The sequence below is a fragment of the Salmo salar genome, unplaced genomic scaffold, assembly GCF_965601325.2.
Source record: "Salmo salar unplaced genomic scaffold, fSalSal1 ptg000117l, whole genome shotgun sequence".
Lineage (NCBI taxonomy): Eukaryota > Metazoa > Chordata > Actinopteri > Salmoniformes > Salmonidae > Salmo > Salmo salar.
This window is the reverse complement of record NW_027675317.1, coordinates 204,209-223,107: the sequence shown is the minus strand read 5'-3', so window position 1 is coordinate 223,107 and position 18,899 is coordinate 204,209. Positions and strand designations below refer to the sequence as shown.

The 18,899-nt window shown below is 42.2% G+C and overlaps 1 protein-coding gene across 1 annotated transcript; it reads right to left on the bottom strand.

Annotated features, from left to right (window-relative positions):
* Nucleotides 1–6,075: 6,075 nt before the first annotated feature.
* On the bottom strand, nucleotides 6,076–18,392 carry LOC145866017 (uncharacterized). The gene is made up of 2 exons (XM_082970898.1): nucleotides 17,876–18,392; nucleotides 6,076–9,035 (listed from the first exon to the last, which is right to left on the bottom strand). The coding sequence occupies exons 1-2, from the start codon at nucleotides 18,162–18,164 to the stop codon at nucleotides 8,149–8,151; spliced, it is 1,176 nt and encodes a 391-aa protein (XP_082827024.1). The 5' UTR covers nucleotides 18,165–18,392; the 3' UTR covers nucleotides 6,076–8,148.
* Nucleotides 18,393–18,899: the final 507 nt, after the last annotated feature.

Here is an 18,899-nt window from a genome sequence, read left to right as displayed (position 1 = left end):
TTTCATGACATTTTTTTTACATTTTACATTTTAGTTATTTAGCAGACGCTCTTATCCAGAGCGACTTACAGTAGTGAATGCATACATTTCATTTCATGCATTTTTGTTGTTGTTGTACTGGCCCCCCGTGGGAATCAAACCCACAACCCTGGCATTGCAAACACCATCCTCTACCAACTGAGCCACAGGGGAATACATGACATGACATTTAAAAAATACAACTAATGATGTACAATAAAAACAACATTAAAGATGAATCATAGGTAAACTAACAATATTGTAGACTTGATGCTAAATACAGATTTCTTCAGCTTTAGTGTGTATTGTCACGTCCTGACCAGTAAAAGGGGTTATTTGTTATTGTAGTTTGGTCAGGGCGTGGCAGGGGGTGTTTGTTTTGTGTGTTTTGGGGGTTTTGGGTGATGTTCTATGTTATTCTATTTCTATGTTTAATCTAGGTTGTCTATGTTGGAACTATTTGGGGTTGGTCTCTAATTGGAGGCAGCTGAATCTTGTTGCCTCTGATTAGAGACCAAATTTAAGTAGGGGGTTTTCTCATTGTGTTTTGTGGGTGATTATTTTCTGTTTAGTGTTTAGTGTACCTGACAGAACTGTTTGGCTGTCGTTTTTCTTGTTTTGTTTAAATGTTCGAATAAATATTTAAATATGAGCACTCAACCCGCTGCGCCTTGGTCTACTCCCTTCGACGGCCGTTACAGAACCACCCACCACAAGAAGACCAAGCAGCGTGGACTGGAGCACCGGGGAGAAGGATCGACATGGAAGGAGGAACGATGATTCTGGGAGGACAAATTAAGGGAGCTACAGGAGCCTGAGAGGCAGCCCCCCCAAAAAATGGGGGGGGGGGGCACACAGGGAGTTGGGGTAAGTCAGGTTGGAGACCTGAGCCAACTCCTCGTGCTTATTATGGGGAGCGACGGATCAAGCAGGCACCCTGTTATGCTGAGTTACGCACTGTGTCGCCAGTGCGCAGCTATAGCCCGGTGCGGTCGATACGGGCTCCTCAGCATTGCCGTGCTAGAGTTGGCACTCAGCCAGGGAGAAGTTCGCCGGCACAGCACATCTGGCCACCAGTGCGTCTCCTAGGTCCAGCCTACCCTGCGCCTGCTCTACGCACGGCAGCCATCATTCCCCAGCACAGCCCAGTTCGCCCTGTGCCAGCGCTCTGCCCGTGCCGGGCTATAGTGACCATCCAGCCAGGACGGTGTGTGCCAGCCCTGAGCTCCAGATCTCCGGTACGCCTCCATAGCCCAGTACGTCCTGTTCCTGCTCCTCGCACTAGCCCTGAGGTGCGTGTCACTAGTCTGGCGCCTCCAAAGCCAGTCCCACGCATCAGGCCTCCAGTGCGCCTGCCCAGTCCAGTATGTCCTGTTCCTGCTCCTCGCACTAGCCCTGAGGTGCGTGTCACTAGTCTGGCGCCTCCAAAGCCAGTCCCACGCATCAGGCCTCCAGTGCGCCTGCCCAGTCCAGTATGTCCTGTTTCTGCTCCTCGCACTAGCCCGGCGCCTCCAAAGCCATTCCCACGCATCAGGCCTCCAGTGCGCCTGCCCAGTCCAGTATGTCCTGTTCCTGCTCCTCGCACTAGCCCGGCGCCTCCAAAGCCATTCCCACGCATCAGGCCTCCAGTGCGCCTGCTCAGTCCAGTACGTCCTGTTTCTGCTCCTCGCACTAGCCCTGTGGTGCGTGTTACTAGTCTGGCGCCTCCAAAGCCAGCCCCACGCATCAGGCCTCCAGTGCGCATTCCCCGTCCAGAGCTTCCGGCGACAGTTCCCCGTCCAGAGCTTCCGATGACAGTTCCCCGTCCAGAGCTTCCCGCGACAGTTCCCCGTCCAGAGCTTCCCGCGACAGTTCCCCGTCCAGAGCTTCCGGCGACAGTTCCCCGTCCAGAGCTTCCGGCGATAGTTCCCTGTTCGGAGCTTCCGGCAACAGTTCCCCGCCCGGAGCTTCCGGCGACAGTTTACAGTCCGGAGCCTGCAGAGACGGCCTACAGTCCGGAGCCGGCAGAGACGGCCTACAGTCCGGAGCCGGCAGAGACGGCCTACAGTCCGGAGCCGGCAGAGACGGCCTACAGTCCGGAGCCGGCAGAGATGCTCCCCAGCCAGGTGTCTGCAGCGACGCTCCCCAGCCTAGAGTCTACGGAATGGGAGCTACGCCCAGAGCCACCTCCGTGGGGGGAGGATTGGGAAGGGGGGGGTGTAGCACAGGAACCGTCCTTGACGGTGGCCACCCTCCCTTTAAGTTTGGGGTTGTTTTTGTGGGTTTTTTTTGTTTGAGGTGCATTTCGGGGTCTGCACCTTTGGGGGGGGGAGGGTGCTGTCACGTCCTGACCAGTAAAAGGGGTTATTTGTTATTGTAGTTTGGTCAGGGCGTGGCAGGGAGTGTTTGTTTTGTGTTTTGGGTGATGTTCTATGTTTGTATTGACTGCTATGTAGGTTAAATGTACACTTCAAATGCAGCTGTCCTACAACATATCTGTACCTTCTTCTTGATCCCAATTGCATTGTGTCCATGTTCTGTCCTATAAGAGTTTCAAAGGAAGAGAAAATGTGTCAAAGAATAGTCTTACAAGCATTAATATATATATATATATATATATATATTAAATAAATATTGAAAGATAAATGGCATCGACAAATAATATAATGTAAAATGGAATAACATATTGGAGAAAGCACTAGCCAATACAGTACTGCCATACAGCCCTAACAATTCCAAAATGGGATAGTATTGTACATGTAATGTTTCCAAAATGGGATAGTATTGTACATGTAATGTTACCAAAATGGGATAGTATTGTACATGTAATGTTACCAAAATGGGATAGTATTGTACATGTAATGTTTCCAAAATGGGATAGTATTGTACATGTAATGTTACCAAAATGGGATAGTATTGTACATGTAATGTTTCCAAAATGGGATAGTATTGTACATGTAATGTTTCCAAAATGGGATAGTATTGTACATGTAATGTTACCAAAATGGGATAGTATTGTACATGTAACGTTTCCAAAATGGGATAGTATTGTACATGTAACGTTTCCAAAATGGGATAGTATTATACATGTAACGTTTCCAAAATGGCATAGTATTGTCCATGTAACGTTTCCTAAATGGGATAGTATTGTACATGTAACGTTATGCCCCCTTGTGAGTTAATAGTATTGCATGCTGTAGCAGGCTATATAAAGAGGAAGACCTCCATTGACGATTCAGTACGTTGTAACATCTGGTCTGGACAGGTCACCGTCCTTAGTTAGTTAGTTAGTTAGTTAGTTAGTTAGTTAGTTAACGAAGCTAACGTTAGCTAGTTCATTATCACAAAAGTGAGAACTGCTCTAGATTGGAAACTTACGTTAATGAGTGTAAAGCCATGTTGGCTTTATAGAAACGATATACAATATATGGGAAAGAATATAGTTGAGGAAATAATCCAAACCTAGTTGTGCCTAGTTAGGACATAACGTTAGCTAGCTAGCTAACGGTACTGTACTGTAGCTCATACAACGCCGACGGTCAAACCCGGCTTTCTAATATTTACGTTCATTAACTATAGTAACGTTATGGAAGATATTCACAGAAAACCATCATTGTCTTCGTTATTCATTATTAGTATGTAATATTATTAGAATAAATTATTTCGAGACATATTCAGAGCCAAACATCAACCCAACTTAACCTTTTTAACTGTTGTCGCATCCAAACTTGTCACCATCGTTTTCAGTTGTAATTGCGAAGTTCCCGGAAGAAGTCCAGCAACAACGGAGGTTCCTCGATGAACCCACCTTCTAACAAGTTCTTTGAAGAACCTTTTGGGGATGTTTTTCATTGACCAAGAACCCTACGGTTCTTAGGGGATCTGAGAACAACTCCAGTTGAACCCTTCATTTTTAGAGTGTAGTCGGCTCTATTTACTCTCAGATTCAAACATGATGATTAGCATCAACGATCAAGTCAGCTGCTGCTGCTCCAATACAGTATGAGGTGAGACGGTGAACTGATGTTGAACTGGGCAGTCAGCTGCTGCTGCTCCAATACAGTATGAGGTGAGACGGTGAACTGATGTTGAACCGGGCAGTCAGCTGCTGCTGCTCCAATACAGTATGAGGTGAGACGGTGAACTGATGTTGAACCGGGCAGTCAGCTGCTGCTGCTCCAATACAGTATGAGGTGAGACGGTGAACTGATGTTGAACCGGGCAGTCAGCTGCTGCTGCTCCAATACAATATGAGGTGAGACGGTGAACTGATGTTGAACTGGGCAGTCAGCTGCTGCTGCTCCAATACAGTATGAGGTGAGACGGTGAACTGATGTTGAACTGGGCAGTCAGCTGCTACTGCTCCAATACAGTATGAGGTGAGACGGTGAACTGATGTTGAACCGGGCAGTCAGCTGCTGCTGCTCCAATACAGTATGAGGTGAGACGATGAACTGATGTTGAACCGGGCAGTCAGCTGCTGCTGCTCCAATACAGTATGAGGTGAGACGGTGAACTGATGTTGAACTGGGCAGTCAGCTGCTGCTGCTCCAATACAGTATGAGGTGAGACGGTGAACTGATGTTGAACTGGGCAGTCAGCTGCTGCTGCTCCAATACAGTATGAGGTGAGACGGTGAACTGGGCAGTCAGCTGCTGCTGCTCCAATACAGTATGAGGTGAGACGGTGAACTGATGTTGAATCATAATGATTAAGTTAATTAAAATGAATTTGTGAAACGGTTAAAAAATAGTATTTGTCATATTAAATATATTACTCTATTGTTATCAGATAGAAACATCATGGAATATTGTACATCATATTAAATATATTACTGTATTGTTATCATATAGAAACATCATGGAATATTGTACATCATATTAAATATATTACTCTATTGTTATCATATAGAAACATCATGGAATATTGTACATCATATTAAATATATTACTCTATTGTTATCATATAGAAACATCATGGAATATTGTACATCATATTAGCATCAACATACATTATTGTTTCATTCAATTTCACATAATAAGGATATTTAATATTTTCAAGTTCAGAAGTCAGAACTCATCACCTGCTATGTAAAAGAGACAGAAGAATGCACAATGGTCAATGCTATCTGGGATCCTTGGGACATCCCTACCCTAAACCCTAACCTTAACCCCTACCTTAACCATTTTAAATGTCAACTTCAACGGGCTAGGGACGTCCCAAGGATGTATCTCTACCTGAAAATACATGATCTAAGTGATTGATAGTTTGTATTCAGCACTCATAAAGCCTTATTTACTTTAATGAACTACTAAAATAGTGATTTTGTCAGACAGCATAAACAGCAGCTCTACACTTTATTGAGTGACTGATCCATTCATCCTTCCATCCCTACTCAGCCTTCCTCTCCTCTGAAGACCCAGTGAGGGTGGAGCTCAGTCAGAGAGCTGTTGAGGGACTGGTTAGGAAGAACACTTCTACAGCCAGAGAGGTGAGAGGTCACACATGGTTTAGATGGTAAATATTTATGTCCCCTTAGTGGTTCATCACGTCAGCTAAAGGGAATATGTTCCATCTATGTTCATTTACATTAGTGCAAATTGTCCACTGATATTGGTGTAATTTCTCACCCCTTTTGGCTGTATGAAAGTTAATTTCCCCTCAGACACACACATTTGTTCTTTTATATAATGAAGGTAATTTGTGTCAAATGTATTTTTCCCCTCATTCACCCCATCTCTTTACATTGCTTATGCATATTCAGTGGCCTGACTGCATCCAGACTGTGTCAAAGGCCCATCCTGGTAGATCTGAACCTAATGCAGCTTGGAGTGATCAGATGACAGAAGTCACATTTAGGTGCCAGGTGTAACTGAGGCCATAGATGCTCCATATACATTACATTGAGTGTTTTATATAATATGACTAAATGTGTTTCTGTGTTGCAGGGGCAGTCAATAAATGGAACAGCAAGGCCACAGAACATGACATAAGCAGAGCTGTGGGAGACCACCTCAAGCCCCTGGTAGAGCCGGGGGTGGTGTTTACCTCTTCAGCAGTCTGTTGATTGGTCAGTCACTGGGTTCATTTGTTTTATTATATGGTCAAATCAAATCAAGCTTGATTCATACAGCACATTTCAGACATGGATGCAACAAAATGGCTTCACAGGAAAAATATTTTTAAAAACATTGAAAATAAACAGAAATATTTAGTACACAGCAAACATAAGAGGATAAAAAACAGAAGACTAAACTGAAAAACTATTGATTAAAATGTTAATTGGATGCAATATCCAACCCAAAATATAAGCTTGGGACACTGAAAGTTGACTAGTAACAACAACTGGGACCTAAAAGACACCCACCATGAGACCCACTAAATCTGCCCAAGAAGAGGCAAACAAAAGAAAAACCCACACCAAACTTAAAGACAGGAAGCAAACCAAAAAGGTGGAGCAACTAAAGGTGTTGACTCTCCACATGTATCAAGACAACTGGAGCACTGGGCCAGACACTCTTAAATAGAACCTGGACCAGCTCAGGTGAAACACCTTCCCACTAACGAGATGGACAAGCCAGCACAGGTGTAACACATACTGACTAACGAGGTGACACCAATCAGTGCGTCCTACGTGCTAACGAGCTAGACCTGCTAACGAGCTAGACGGGCTAACGAGCTAGACGTGCTAACGGGCTAGACGTGCTAGACGTGCTGACGGAGCGAGACGTGCTAACGAGCGAGACGTGCTAACGAGCTAGACGTGCTAACGAGCGAGACGGGCTAACGAGCTAGACGTGCTAACGAGCTAGACGTGCTAAAGTCCAACCTCAAAACATAAATGGAAAAACCAAAGCCTGTAACACCTTCCCCTTTAAGACAACAAATATATCCTATATTTTTGTTGGAAAAGTTTGCTCACCACCAACAGAAAACAACTTCCATTTCACATTATAATCAACTACAATGCTTCACCTTCTACAATATAATCACTGGCTGTCAACAATTAAAAACAAGAAAAAAACACGTATTTCTAAATAAAAATATACAATAGTATAATTTTTCTCCTTTTTCTTTCTATAGAATCCTAAAACTCACTAGCTTCTAGAACACTCATCTTCCTAAAACTCACAAGCTTCTAGAACTCTCCTCTTCCTAAAACTCACTAGCTTCTAGAACTCTCGTCTTCCTAAAACTCACTAGCTTCTAGAACACTCATCTTCCTAAAACTCACAAGCTTCTAGAACTCTCCTCTTCCTAAAACTCACTAGCTTCTAGAACTCTCGTCTTCCTAAAACTCACTAGCTTCTAGAACTCTCGTCTTCCTAAAACTCACTAGCTTCTAGAACTCTTGTCCCCTTGGAACGAGCCCAAACAAAATGTATCTCCAATACGGAAAAACGTGCAGTCAAAATAAATAAAGATCCATAGCAACGCACTAGCTAAACACAAATCTAATATCCATTTGGGGGGAAAATCAGGTTGAATCTGCTCCTGAAACTAACACAACAAAAAAAAAAAACACTTGGAAATGGAGATATCTTTCACCTCACTGGTTAGAGGACAACCTGCAGAAGACAGTCAGCTACATTTTGAAGTGATGCAGTTAAATTTAGGGGTCGGTAAACAAAGGAACACAACACTTATTTGTCATAACTCATCGATATCATGTTGAAATCAATTGTACGACAGGAGGGAGATGAGGTTGCATGTCCTGTTAAAACGAACAGCTCAAAAACCACACAGAATCTGTGAATAATGTGTACATCCCTGGTTAGAGGACAATTTGTAGAAAACAGCTAGCTACATTTTGAAGTGTTGCATTTTGATTCCAGTGGGTCACCAACATGGTAAGTGTAACACAACTCTTTTTTTGTTAGTCACTTTTTATTAAATCTCATAAATAGTAACTCTTCCATTTCAGAGCCTGGATTTCCCCCCTGAGGCTAATATCCATATCATGTTGAAATCAATAGAACAGGGGACAAACGTTTAGGGTTCTACATTGTGACATTATTAAAATACTCCTTCTACAATGTTAAACATTCTACATTGCGAGATTTCATTGATATCATGAAACAACTCCTTCATGTATTTTCTGATGTTTGATCAGATGTCTTATCGGAGAATCTCTTGTCACACTGATCACAGCTATGATTTCTCTCCTGTGTGTGTTCTCTGGTGTAGAGTCAGAGAGCCAGATGTAGTAAAACTCTTCCCACATTGATCACAGCTATAAGGTTTCTCTCCTGTGTGTGTTCTCTGGTGTAGAGTCAGAGAGCCAGATGTAGTAAAACTCTTCCCACATTGATCACAGCTATAAGGTTTCTCTCCTGTGTGTGTTCTCTGGTGTAATATCAGGTTGTCTGACCGAGTAAAACTCTTCCCACATTGATTACAGCTATAAGGTTTCTCTCCTGTGTGTATTCGCTGGTGTCTAGTCAGATGGCAAGATGAAATATAAGTCTTCCCACATTGATCACAGCTATAAGGTTTCTCTCCTGTGTGTGTTCTCTGGTGTACAGTCAGGTAACTAGATGAAATAAAACTTTTCACACATTGATTACAACTAAAAGATTTCTCTCCTGTGTGTATCCTCTGGTGTGATAACAGGTTGCTTGACTGAGTAAAACTCTTCCCACATTCAGTACAGCTGTACGGTTTCTCTCCTGTATGTGTTCTCTGGTGTATAGTCAGATAGCTAAATGTAGTAAAACTCTTCCCACATTGATCACAGCTGTAAGGTTTCTCTCCAGTGTGAATTCTCAGGTGTACTTTTAGTGCTTTTAATCTTAAGTAACTCTTCCCACAATCAAAACAGTGGTGAGATTTCTCTCCTGTGTGTGTTCGCTGGTGTATTTTAAGTTCTGATGAAGATTTGCAATGTTTTCCACAGTCAGAGCAGCAGATAGATTTCTTCCCTGTGGGTCTCTGCTGGTGTTTCTTGAGGTGATAGAATCTGGACAGACTCTTCTCTGACTCGTTAGCATCATGATGTTGAGGCTCCCCAGAGGATCCATGATAGTCACGTCTCTCTCCTGTGTGAACAAGTCAGACAGATAGTTAAAGGCTCACAACAGCAGAAATCCACTGAAAAAGGTGATGCCAACAGCGTAGCCATGATACTGTACAACAATTGACGTCTGTAATGAATGTTAAAATTACTTGACAATTGTCTTAAGACAGTCAAGTGAGCAACAATAGTCATATTTAGTCTTGTTTTCACATTAGTAGTAACTAGAAATAAGTAAAAGGTGTTGAACTCCTAAGCAGTGTGCCAGGCCACTTTTGTTCTCAAATATAGGCACCTTTCTGTGTTTGCTAAAATTGCGACAAGGGCGATGCACACACAATTTGATTGCAGAAACACCTCCCTGCTAATGCAGAAACCGCTAGTTATGGATGTAGTATATCTGCCTGGAGCAAAAATGGTGAGCAAGTGGCCTAAGCTGTGCCATTAGAGATTCTGGGTTCGAGTCCAAGCTCTGTTGCAGCCGGCCGAAACCGGGAGGCCCATGGGGCGACACACAATTGGCCCACCGTTGTCCGGGTTAGGGGAGGGTTTGGCCGATTTTGATCTTAAGTAACTCTTCCCACAATCAAAACAGTGGTGAGATTTCTCTCCTGTGTGTACTCGCTGGTGTATTTTAAGTTCCGATGAAGATTTGCAGTAAGATTTCCATGTGAGAGATCTTCGTCTCTGCAGGTGTTTCTTGAGGTGTTCTGATGTGGAGAGACTCTTCTCTGCCTCTTCAGCATCATGAGGTTGTTGAGGCTCCCCAGAGGATCCATGATAGTCCTGTCTCTCTCCTGTGTGAACAACAAAGTCAGACAGATGGTTAAAGGCCCACAAAAGCGGAAATCCACTGTAAAAGGTGATGCCAACAGCGTAGCCATGATGTTGTAAACAATTTAAGTCAGTAATGAATGTTACAATTATTTGACAATTGTCCTAAAATGAGCAAGAATAGTCATATTTTTTTGTCTTGTTTTCACATTAGTAGTAACATGATGTTTGTAGGCTAGAAATAAGTTATTAAAGTTGTTGAAATCCTAAGCAGTGTGCCAGACGACTTTTGGTGTCAAATTTTGGCCCCTTTCTGTGTTTGCTAAAATTGCGGCACGAGGGCGATGCACACAATTTGCAAAAACACTTGCAGAAACACCTGCCTGCTGATGAGGAAACCGATAGTTATGGATGTAGTATATCTGGTAATGAGGAAACCACTAGTTATGGATGTAGTATATCTGGTAATGAGGAAACCACTAGTTATGGATGTAGTATATCTGGTAATGAGGAAACCACTAGTTATGGATGTAGTATATCTGGTAATGAGGAAACCACTAGTTATGGATGTAGTATATCTGGTGATGAGGAATCCACTAGTTATGGATGTAGTATATCTGGTAATGAGGAAACCACTAGTTATGGATGTAGTATATCTGGTAATGAGGAAACCACTAGTTATGGATGTAGTTTTTTCTCTCTGCCTGGAGAAAAAATGGTGAGCGACGATTTTAGTTTTTCACAAGGCATTCTGAATATTACAGCGCACTATCAGGTGTGCTACTGAAGGAAACTCACATTAAGCTCTGTGTCTATTCACTAACTCACCACCGTGGGGGAAAACTCGGGGGAGTTCTCATAGGCTGACTGCAAAAATAGCCTCCATTTACAGGTTGTTTATGAGTGCATTTCACATTACTTTTGGATTATAATTGTAACGCTTGTTTGAATGTCCTGTTTGTGTTGTTGTAGCAAATCAACTGCTTTATACATAAACACTTAAACCTGTAAAATGCTCTTTGGCTAGCTTTGCCATCAGCCTGACAGAGGGTTGTACACTAAGTATTTGCCAAATTTGCCCATAACATCACCTAACAATAACATAGACCTACTGTAGGACCCATAACTTCACCTAACAACAACATAGACCTACTGTAGGACCCATAAGTTCACCTAACAACAACATAGACCTACTGTAGGACCCATAAGTTCACCTAACAATAACATACACCTACTGTAGGACCCATAACTTCACCTAACAATAACATAGACCTAGGACTATATATTTAATATTTCAGGTGAAACAAGGAGACTAAAATGTCTTTGTCATGACAATTCATAACCTGATCACCAGATAATTTTGTGAATAATCCCACTAGGCTACTCTGTAATGTGTTGTCATTCTAAATGTCCTGAATAAAGGAAAATAGCTCTGTGTGTTGTACAATAGCCTATCCATCAAGGAACAGATCTCTACACATTATGAGCTAAGTATCTCCGTTTCCAAACGGACTAACGAGACCCTACTGTAAATCAAGTAGACAACACATTATAAATATCGATTTGTTTGGGATGTTGGATCCAACGTGGAGCACGGCATAACTGTCTTTACCGGTGTAATGAATGAAGAACTACATTTGACTGGCATGCAGAAAATGATTTCCTGGATCAGCTGATGATAGTTGAACATGTGACTGTAACTAAACAGCTACAGTATTAAGTATTATGCATAATTATTTAAGAACCGCATTAATGACAGTATCCATTTGGGAGTTGTCAATAAAGTTAAGGTGACTCTCGGTTAGAACCATTGGATTTAGTAAACTGAAATGATTTAGGATTTCTGTGCCCATGAAAACTGTTTTCCCAGCGTAACATAAGGAGGCACTAAATGTTACGTAGGTAGAGAGCATTTCAGCGATCTGAATACAAAAAAAACTGTCCGACAGCAAGATCCAGTATTTAAGTTAAAGTTCATCATATGACAAGCTTAACGTTATGACTATAACTACTGTTCCCTGAAGGAGGGAAACTAGGTACAACATACTATTAAATCCACACGTTATGACTATAACTACTGTTCCCTGAAGGAGGGAAACTAGGTACAACATACTATTAACCTCTCTGGGCTAGGTGGCACCAAATCGTCCCACCTACGTAACAGCCAGTTGAATCCTGTGGCGCGATTTTCAAATACCTTAGAAATGCTATTACTTCAATTTCTCAAACATATGACTATTTTACAGCATTTTAAAGACAAGACTCTCGTTAATCTAACCACACTGTCCGATTTCAAAAAGTCTTTACAACGAAAGCAAAACATTAGATTATGTCAGCAGAGTACCCAGCCAGAAATAATCAGACACCCATTTTTCAAGCTAGCATATAATGTCACAAAAACCCAGAAGACAGCTAAATGCAGCACTAACCTTTGATGATCTTCATCAGATGACACACCTAGGACATTATGTTATACAATACATGCATGTTTTGTTCAATCAAGTTCATATTTATATCAAAAAACAGCTTTTTACATTAGCATGTGACGTTCAGAACTAGCATACCCCCCGCAAACTTCCGGGGAATTTACTAACAATTTACTAAATTACTCACGATAAACGTTCACAAAAAGCATAACAATTATTTTAAGAATTATAGATACAGAACTCCTCTATGCACTCGATATGTCCGATTTTAAAATAGCTTTTTGGTGAAAGCACATTTTGCAATATTCTAAGTACATAGCCCAGCCATCACGGGCTAGCTATTTAGACACCCGGCAAGTTTAGCCTTCACCAAAATCAGATTTACTATAAGAAAAATGTTACTACCTTTCCTGTTCTTCGTCAGAATGCACTCCCAGGACTTCTACTTCAATAACAAATGTAGGTTTGGTCCCAAATAATCCATCGTTATATCCAAACAGCGGCGTTTTGTTCATGCGTTCTAGACACTATCCGAAATGGTAAATAAGGGTCGCGCGCATGGCGCATTTCGTGACAAAAAAAATCTAAATATTTCATTACCGTACTTCGAAGCATGTCAACCGCTGTTTAAAATCCATTTTTATGCAATTTATCTCGTAAAAAAGCGATAATATGCCGACCGGGAATCTACGTTTCGGTAAATAGAGGGAAAAACAGAAAGACGGGGGAGGCCAGTGCACGAGCCTAAGCCCTTTGTCCTCTGATAGACCACATAGCAAAAGCGCTCGTGTGTTTCAGCCAGGGCATTGAATTACGTCATTCAGGTTTTTCCCGGGCTCTGAGAGCCCATTGGAGCCGTGGGAAGTGTCACGTTACCGCAGAGATCCTTTGTTTTGGGAAGAGATGTCAAAGAAAGCCAATAAATGGTCAGACAGGCCACTTCCTGTAAAGGAATCTCTCAGGTTTTTGCCTGCCATATGAGTTCTGTTATACTCACAGACACCATTCAAACAGTTTTAGAAACTTTAGGGTGTGTTCTATCCATATATAATAAGTATATGCATATTCTAGTTACTGGATAGGATTAGTAACCAGATTAAATCGGGTACGTTTTTTATCCGGCCGTGTAAATACTGCCCCCTAGCCCTAACAGGTTAAATCCACACCTCGCTGGAAGCCCCGCATTCCACAGGTGATGAGCGTGAGACTTGGATATATTCCTTAAATGATTTAATCCTTAAATGTAATACCTCACTTCACCGACCCAGGAAGTGGAGGAGCCAAACAGGTGTTGTAACTCGTTCATAACTGGCATGCAGATCGGTAGAAATGGTAAGATAAATTGGCACTTCAAACGGAAATGGAAAAAGTTTGCCTATTTTACCGGAAACTTCAGGAGCGTAATGTCAGAATTAACGAAGGCCAGCAGCAGGTGGGGAATTGGTTATTTTCTTCTGGTTATATTGACCTCTGGCTTCCTCAAGTCATTTGTGTGTGTTAATTATTTAATCAAACGCTTGAAGCATCAGTTCAATTCAAGTTCTGCACATACAGTTGATTTTATTAAACACACGGGGTGTGTCTATATGAACAAATACACGTCATAACATTTCAACCAATCAATTGGTAGAAAGAAAATACAATTTTTTTTAAATCTGCCCTAGAACATACAACATACATGCATTCAGACCCCTTCCCTTTTTACATATTTGGTTATTATATATATATATTTTTTTCAATTATCAATTTTCAGACAATACCTCATAAAGACATCACAATACCCCATAAAAGTTAGAAAAAAAGTTTAGAAATGCTTAGATGACCTAGATATATATATCTAGGTCATGCCAGTAGGTTACAGAAGGTTGTATCTCTCTAGGTCATGCCAGTAGGTTACAGTAGGTTGGAACTCTCTAGGTCATGCAGGTAGGTTACAGCAGGTTGTAACTCTAGGTCATGCCAGTAGGCTACAGTAGGTTGTAACTCTCTAGGTCATGCCAGTAGGTTACAGTAGGTTGTATCTCTCTAGGTTATGCCAGTAGGTTACAGTAGGTTGTAACTCTCTAGGTCATGCCAGTAGGTTACAGTAGGTTGTAACTCTAGGTCATGCCAGTAGGCTACAGTAGGTTGTAACTCTCTAGGTCATGCCAGTAGGTTACAGTAGGTTGTATCTCTCTAGGTCATGCCAGTAGGTTACAGAAGGTTGTATCTCTCTAGGTCATGCCAGTAGGTTACAGTAGGTTGTATCTCTCTAGGTCATGCCAGTAGGTTACAGTAGGTTGTAACTCTAGGTCATGCCAGTAGGTTAAAGTAGGTTGTAACTCTCTAGGTCATGCCAGTAGGTTACAGTAGGTTGTAACTCTCTAGGTCATGCCAGTAGGTTACAGTAGGTTGTAACTCTCTAGGTCATGCCAGTAGGTTACAGTAGGTTGTAACTCTAGGTCATGCCAGTAGGTTACAGTAGGTTGTATCTCTCTAGGTCATGCCAGTAGGCTACAGTAGGTTGTAACTCTCTAAGTCATGCCAGTAAGTTACAGTAGGTTGTATCTCTCTAGGTCATGCCAGTAGACTACAGTAGGTTGTATCTCTCTAGATCATACCAGTAGGCTACAGTAGGTTGTGTCTCTAGGTCATGCCAGTAGGTTACAGTAGGTTGTAACTCTCTAGGTCATGCCAGTAGGTTACAGTAGGTTGTATCTCTCTAGGTCATGCCAGTAGGTTGTATCTCTAGGTCATGCCAGTAGGTTACAGTAGGTTGTATCTCTCTAGGTCATGCCAGTAGGTTACAGTAGGTTGTAACTCTCTAGGTCATGCCAGTAGGTTACAGTAGGTTGTAACTCTCTAGGTCATGCCAGTAGACTACAGTAGGTTGTATCTCTCTAGGTCATGCCAGTAGGCTACAGTAGGTTGTAACTCTCTAGGTCATGCCAGTAGGTTGTATCTCTCTAGGTCATGCCAGTAGGCTACAGTAGGTTGTAACTCTCTAGGTCATGCCAGTAGGTTACAGTAGGTTGTAACTCTCTAGGTCATGCCAGTAGGTTACAGTAGGTTGTATCTCTCTAGGTCATGCCAGTAGGTTACAGTAGGTTGTATCTCTCTAGGTCATGCCAGTAGGTTACAGAAGGTTGTATCTCTCTAGGTCATGCCAGTAGGTTACAGCAGGTTCTAACTCTCTAGGTCATGCCAGTAGGTTACAGTAGGTTGTATCTCTCTAGGTCATGCCAGTAGGTTACAGTAGGTTGTATCTCTCTAGGTCATGCCAGTAGGTTACAGTAGGTTGTAACTCTCTAGGTCATGCCAGTAGTTTACAGTAGGTTGTAACTCTCTAGGTCATGCCAGTAGGTTACAGCAGGTTGTAACTCTAGGTCATGCCAGTAGGTTAAAGTAGGTTGTAACTCTCTAGGTCATGCCAGTAGGTTACAGTAGGTTGTAACTCTCTAGGTCATGCCAGTAGGTTACAGTAGGTTGTAACTCTAGGTCATGCCAGTAGGTTACAGTAGGTTGTATCTCTCTAGGTCATGCCAGTAGGCTACAGTAGGTTGTAACTCTCTAGGTCATGCCAGTAGGTTACAGTAGGTTGTATCTCTCTAGGTCATGCCAGTAGGCTACAGTAGGTTGTATCTCTCTAGATCATGCCAGTAGGTTGTGTCTCTAGGTCATGCCAGTAGGTTATAGTAGGTTGTAACTCTCTAGGTCATGCCAGTAGGTTACAGTAGGTTGTATCTCTCTAGGTCATGCCAGTAGGTTGTATCTCTAGGTCATGCCAGTAGGTTACAGTAGGTTGTATCTCTCTAGGTCATTACAGTAGGTTGTATCTCTCTAGGTCATGCCAGTAGGCTACAGTAGGTTGTAACTCTCTAGGTCATGCCAGTAGGTTACAGTAGGTTGTAACTCTCTAGGTCATGCCAGTAGGTTACAGTAGGTTGTAACTCTCTAGGTCATGCCAGTAGGTTACAGTAGGTTGTAACTCTCTAGGTCATGCCAGTAGGTTACAGTAGGTTGTAACTCTCTAGGTCATGCCAGTAGGTTACAGTAGGTTGTAACTCTCTAGGTCATGCCAGTAGGTTACAGTAGGTTGTATCTCTCTAGGTCATGCCAGTAGGTTACAGTAGGTTGTAACTCTCTAGGTCATGCCAGTAGGTTACAGTAGGTTGTAACTCTAGGTCATGCCAGTAGGCTACAGTAGGTTGTATCTCTCTAGGTCATGCCAGTAGGTTGTATCTCTAGGTCATGCCAGTAGGTTACAGTAGGTTGTATCTCTCTAGGTCATTACAGTAGGTTGTATCTCTCTAGGTCATGCCAGTAGGCTACAGTAGGTTGTAACTCTCTAGGTCATGCCAGTAGGTTACAGTAGGTTGTAACTCTCTAGGTCATGCCAGTAGGTTACAGTAGGTTGTAACTCTCTAGGTCATGCCAGTAGGTTACAGTAGGTTGTAACTCTCTAGGTCATGCCAGTAGGTTACAGTAGGTTGTAACTCTCTAGGTCATGCCAGTAGGTTACAGTAGGTTGTAACTCTAGGTCATGCCAGTAGGCTACAGTAGGTTGTAACTCTCTAGGTCATGCCAGTAGGTTACAGTAGGTTGTATCTCTCTAGGTCATGCCAGTAGGTTACAGTAGGTTGTAACTCTCTAGGTCATGCCAGTAGGTTACAGTAGGTTGTATCTCTCTAGGTCATGCCAGTAGGTTACAGTAGGTTGTAACTCTCTAGGTCATGCCAGTAGGTTACAGTAGGTTGTATCTCTCTAGGTCATGCCAGTAGGCTACAGTAGGTTGTATCTCTCTAGGTCATGGCAGTAGGTTACAGTAGGTTGTATCTCTCTAGGTCATGCCAGTAGGTTACAGTAGGTTGTATCTCTCTAGGTCATGCCAGTAGGCTACAGTAGGTTGTATCTCTCTAGGTCATGCCAGTAGGTTGTATCTCTCTAGGTCATGCCAGTAGGTTACAGTAGGTTGTATCCAAGTGGAAACAATTATCAACCCAATGTGGAAAGTGTTGAATGTGGTCAACAACAAAATGAATGGCTTATTTGCTACGTGAGGTTTACTTGATCTAACAGAAGTTTCGTAATGATTAAGTTGTTACGTGGACACGTGACATATCGACAACTTTGATAAAAACACTATTGGAGTTGTCTCCAGATCGCTATGCATATTCATGCTAGTAGCTTAGCATCTCTCTCCATTGAATACAGGCGGTTGACGACAACAACCCTCAGAATATAAACAATAGATTACAATAATAAGATGTATCCACCAATCCAAAGAAAAGATAAACGGGAGCTAGAAGACCCGCAGTGCAGCTTTGTGGACAACGACTCCCCTTGTTAGGACGGAGAGACATCTTGTCAGTATATCCATAATCTTTGGTGTAGCCAACCCAACTCTCACATGGCTCTAATGGGGGGAACGGTGTGTAGTAAAACATCACTACATTAAAATCACTACATGCCGTGGCCCCCAGTCTGCGGTCTGCAGATAGACCTTCTCAAATATATATGTTAAGTCACTTTTTGGAAACGGAACGGAGAAAACAAGGGGTAGCTTGTCTCTACGTCGTCTGATTCTAGACATATCAGTCATCAACACAGGACCCTCAGTTGAAGAGGTATTGACGAGCCAACTCCGAATATCCAAAGTTAAAAACTAATTGAAGGCGGTACTTACTGGTGTTAATCAGATCTCCTGTCTCCTCCTCTTCATCTTTCAATGTGACAGTAATCTCTCCTTCCTTCTTCACTCCAAAAACAGCATCATCCTCTTCTTCCTCTTGTTTAACTGAAACGTCTTTCTCTTCATCTTTCACTGTAACAGCCTCACCCTCTACTTCTTGTTTTACTGTAAGATCCTCCTCTTCCTTCTCCTCTTTCACGACAATGTTCAGCCCCAGAGCTTCTTTCTCCGTCCAGCAGACCTCCTCTTCTTTAACAGGAGGGGAGTAGTTTAGGGAGCTCATGTTCGGGGATGTTAGCTAACTAGCTATCATTAGCGACTAGGCTAATGCTAACTTAACCAGTCAGCTACTATAGCTGACTAATAAAAAATAACGTAATATTAAATTAAATAGGTTAACAAGTAGATACGACAGAAGTGTGTCTAAAACACAGTAGCTAATATAGACCGAAAGCGTATAAATAGCTTGAATCTTTCGGCTATGTTGGCTAGCAAGCTACCGAGGTGGTTGACGAGCTGTTTATGAAGAACCGTCCACTAGATTATACGTCACGCTGCAGCATCGCCTGAAAGACGCACATCGCCGTCTGCTGACTGGAGGGAAACGCAGTTGAGGATCACATTTTATATTCAGTCAAAGATTATTTTACATGGATTTAATTAAATAATACTATTGAGACATACAAAGACAGGAATGTGGTGATTGATTAGTGAGAATAAAAAATGTTTACTACAGCACATTTAAGGCAGTTTCATTCAGTCAAACAACATATAAATAAGTAGCCAGCTACTGTAGGTCTATACTGCTCCTACATGGTGTAACAATACATCATGTAGATGTATATAATGAACAGACTAGGTCTATACTGCTCCTACATGGACTAACAATACATCATGTAGATGTATATAATGAACAGACTAGGTCTATACTGCTCCTACATGGTGTAACAATACATCATGTAGATGTATATAATGAACAGACTAGGTCTATACTGCTCCTACATGGTGTAACAATACA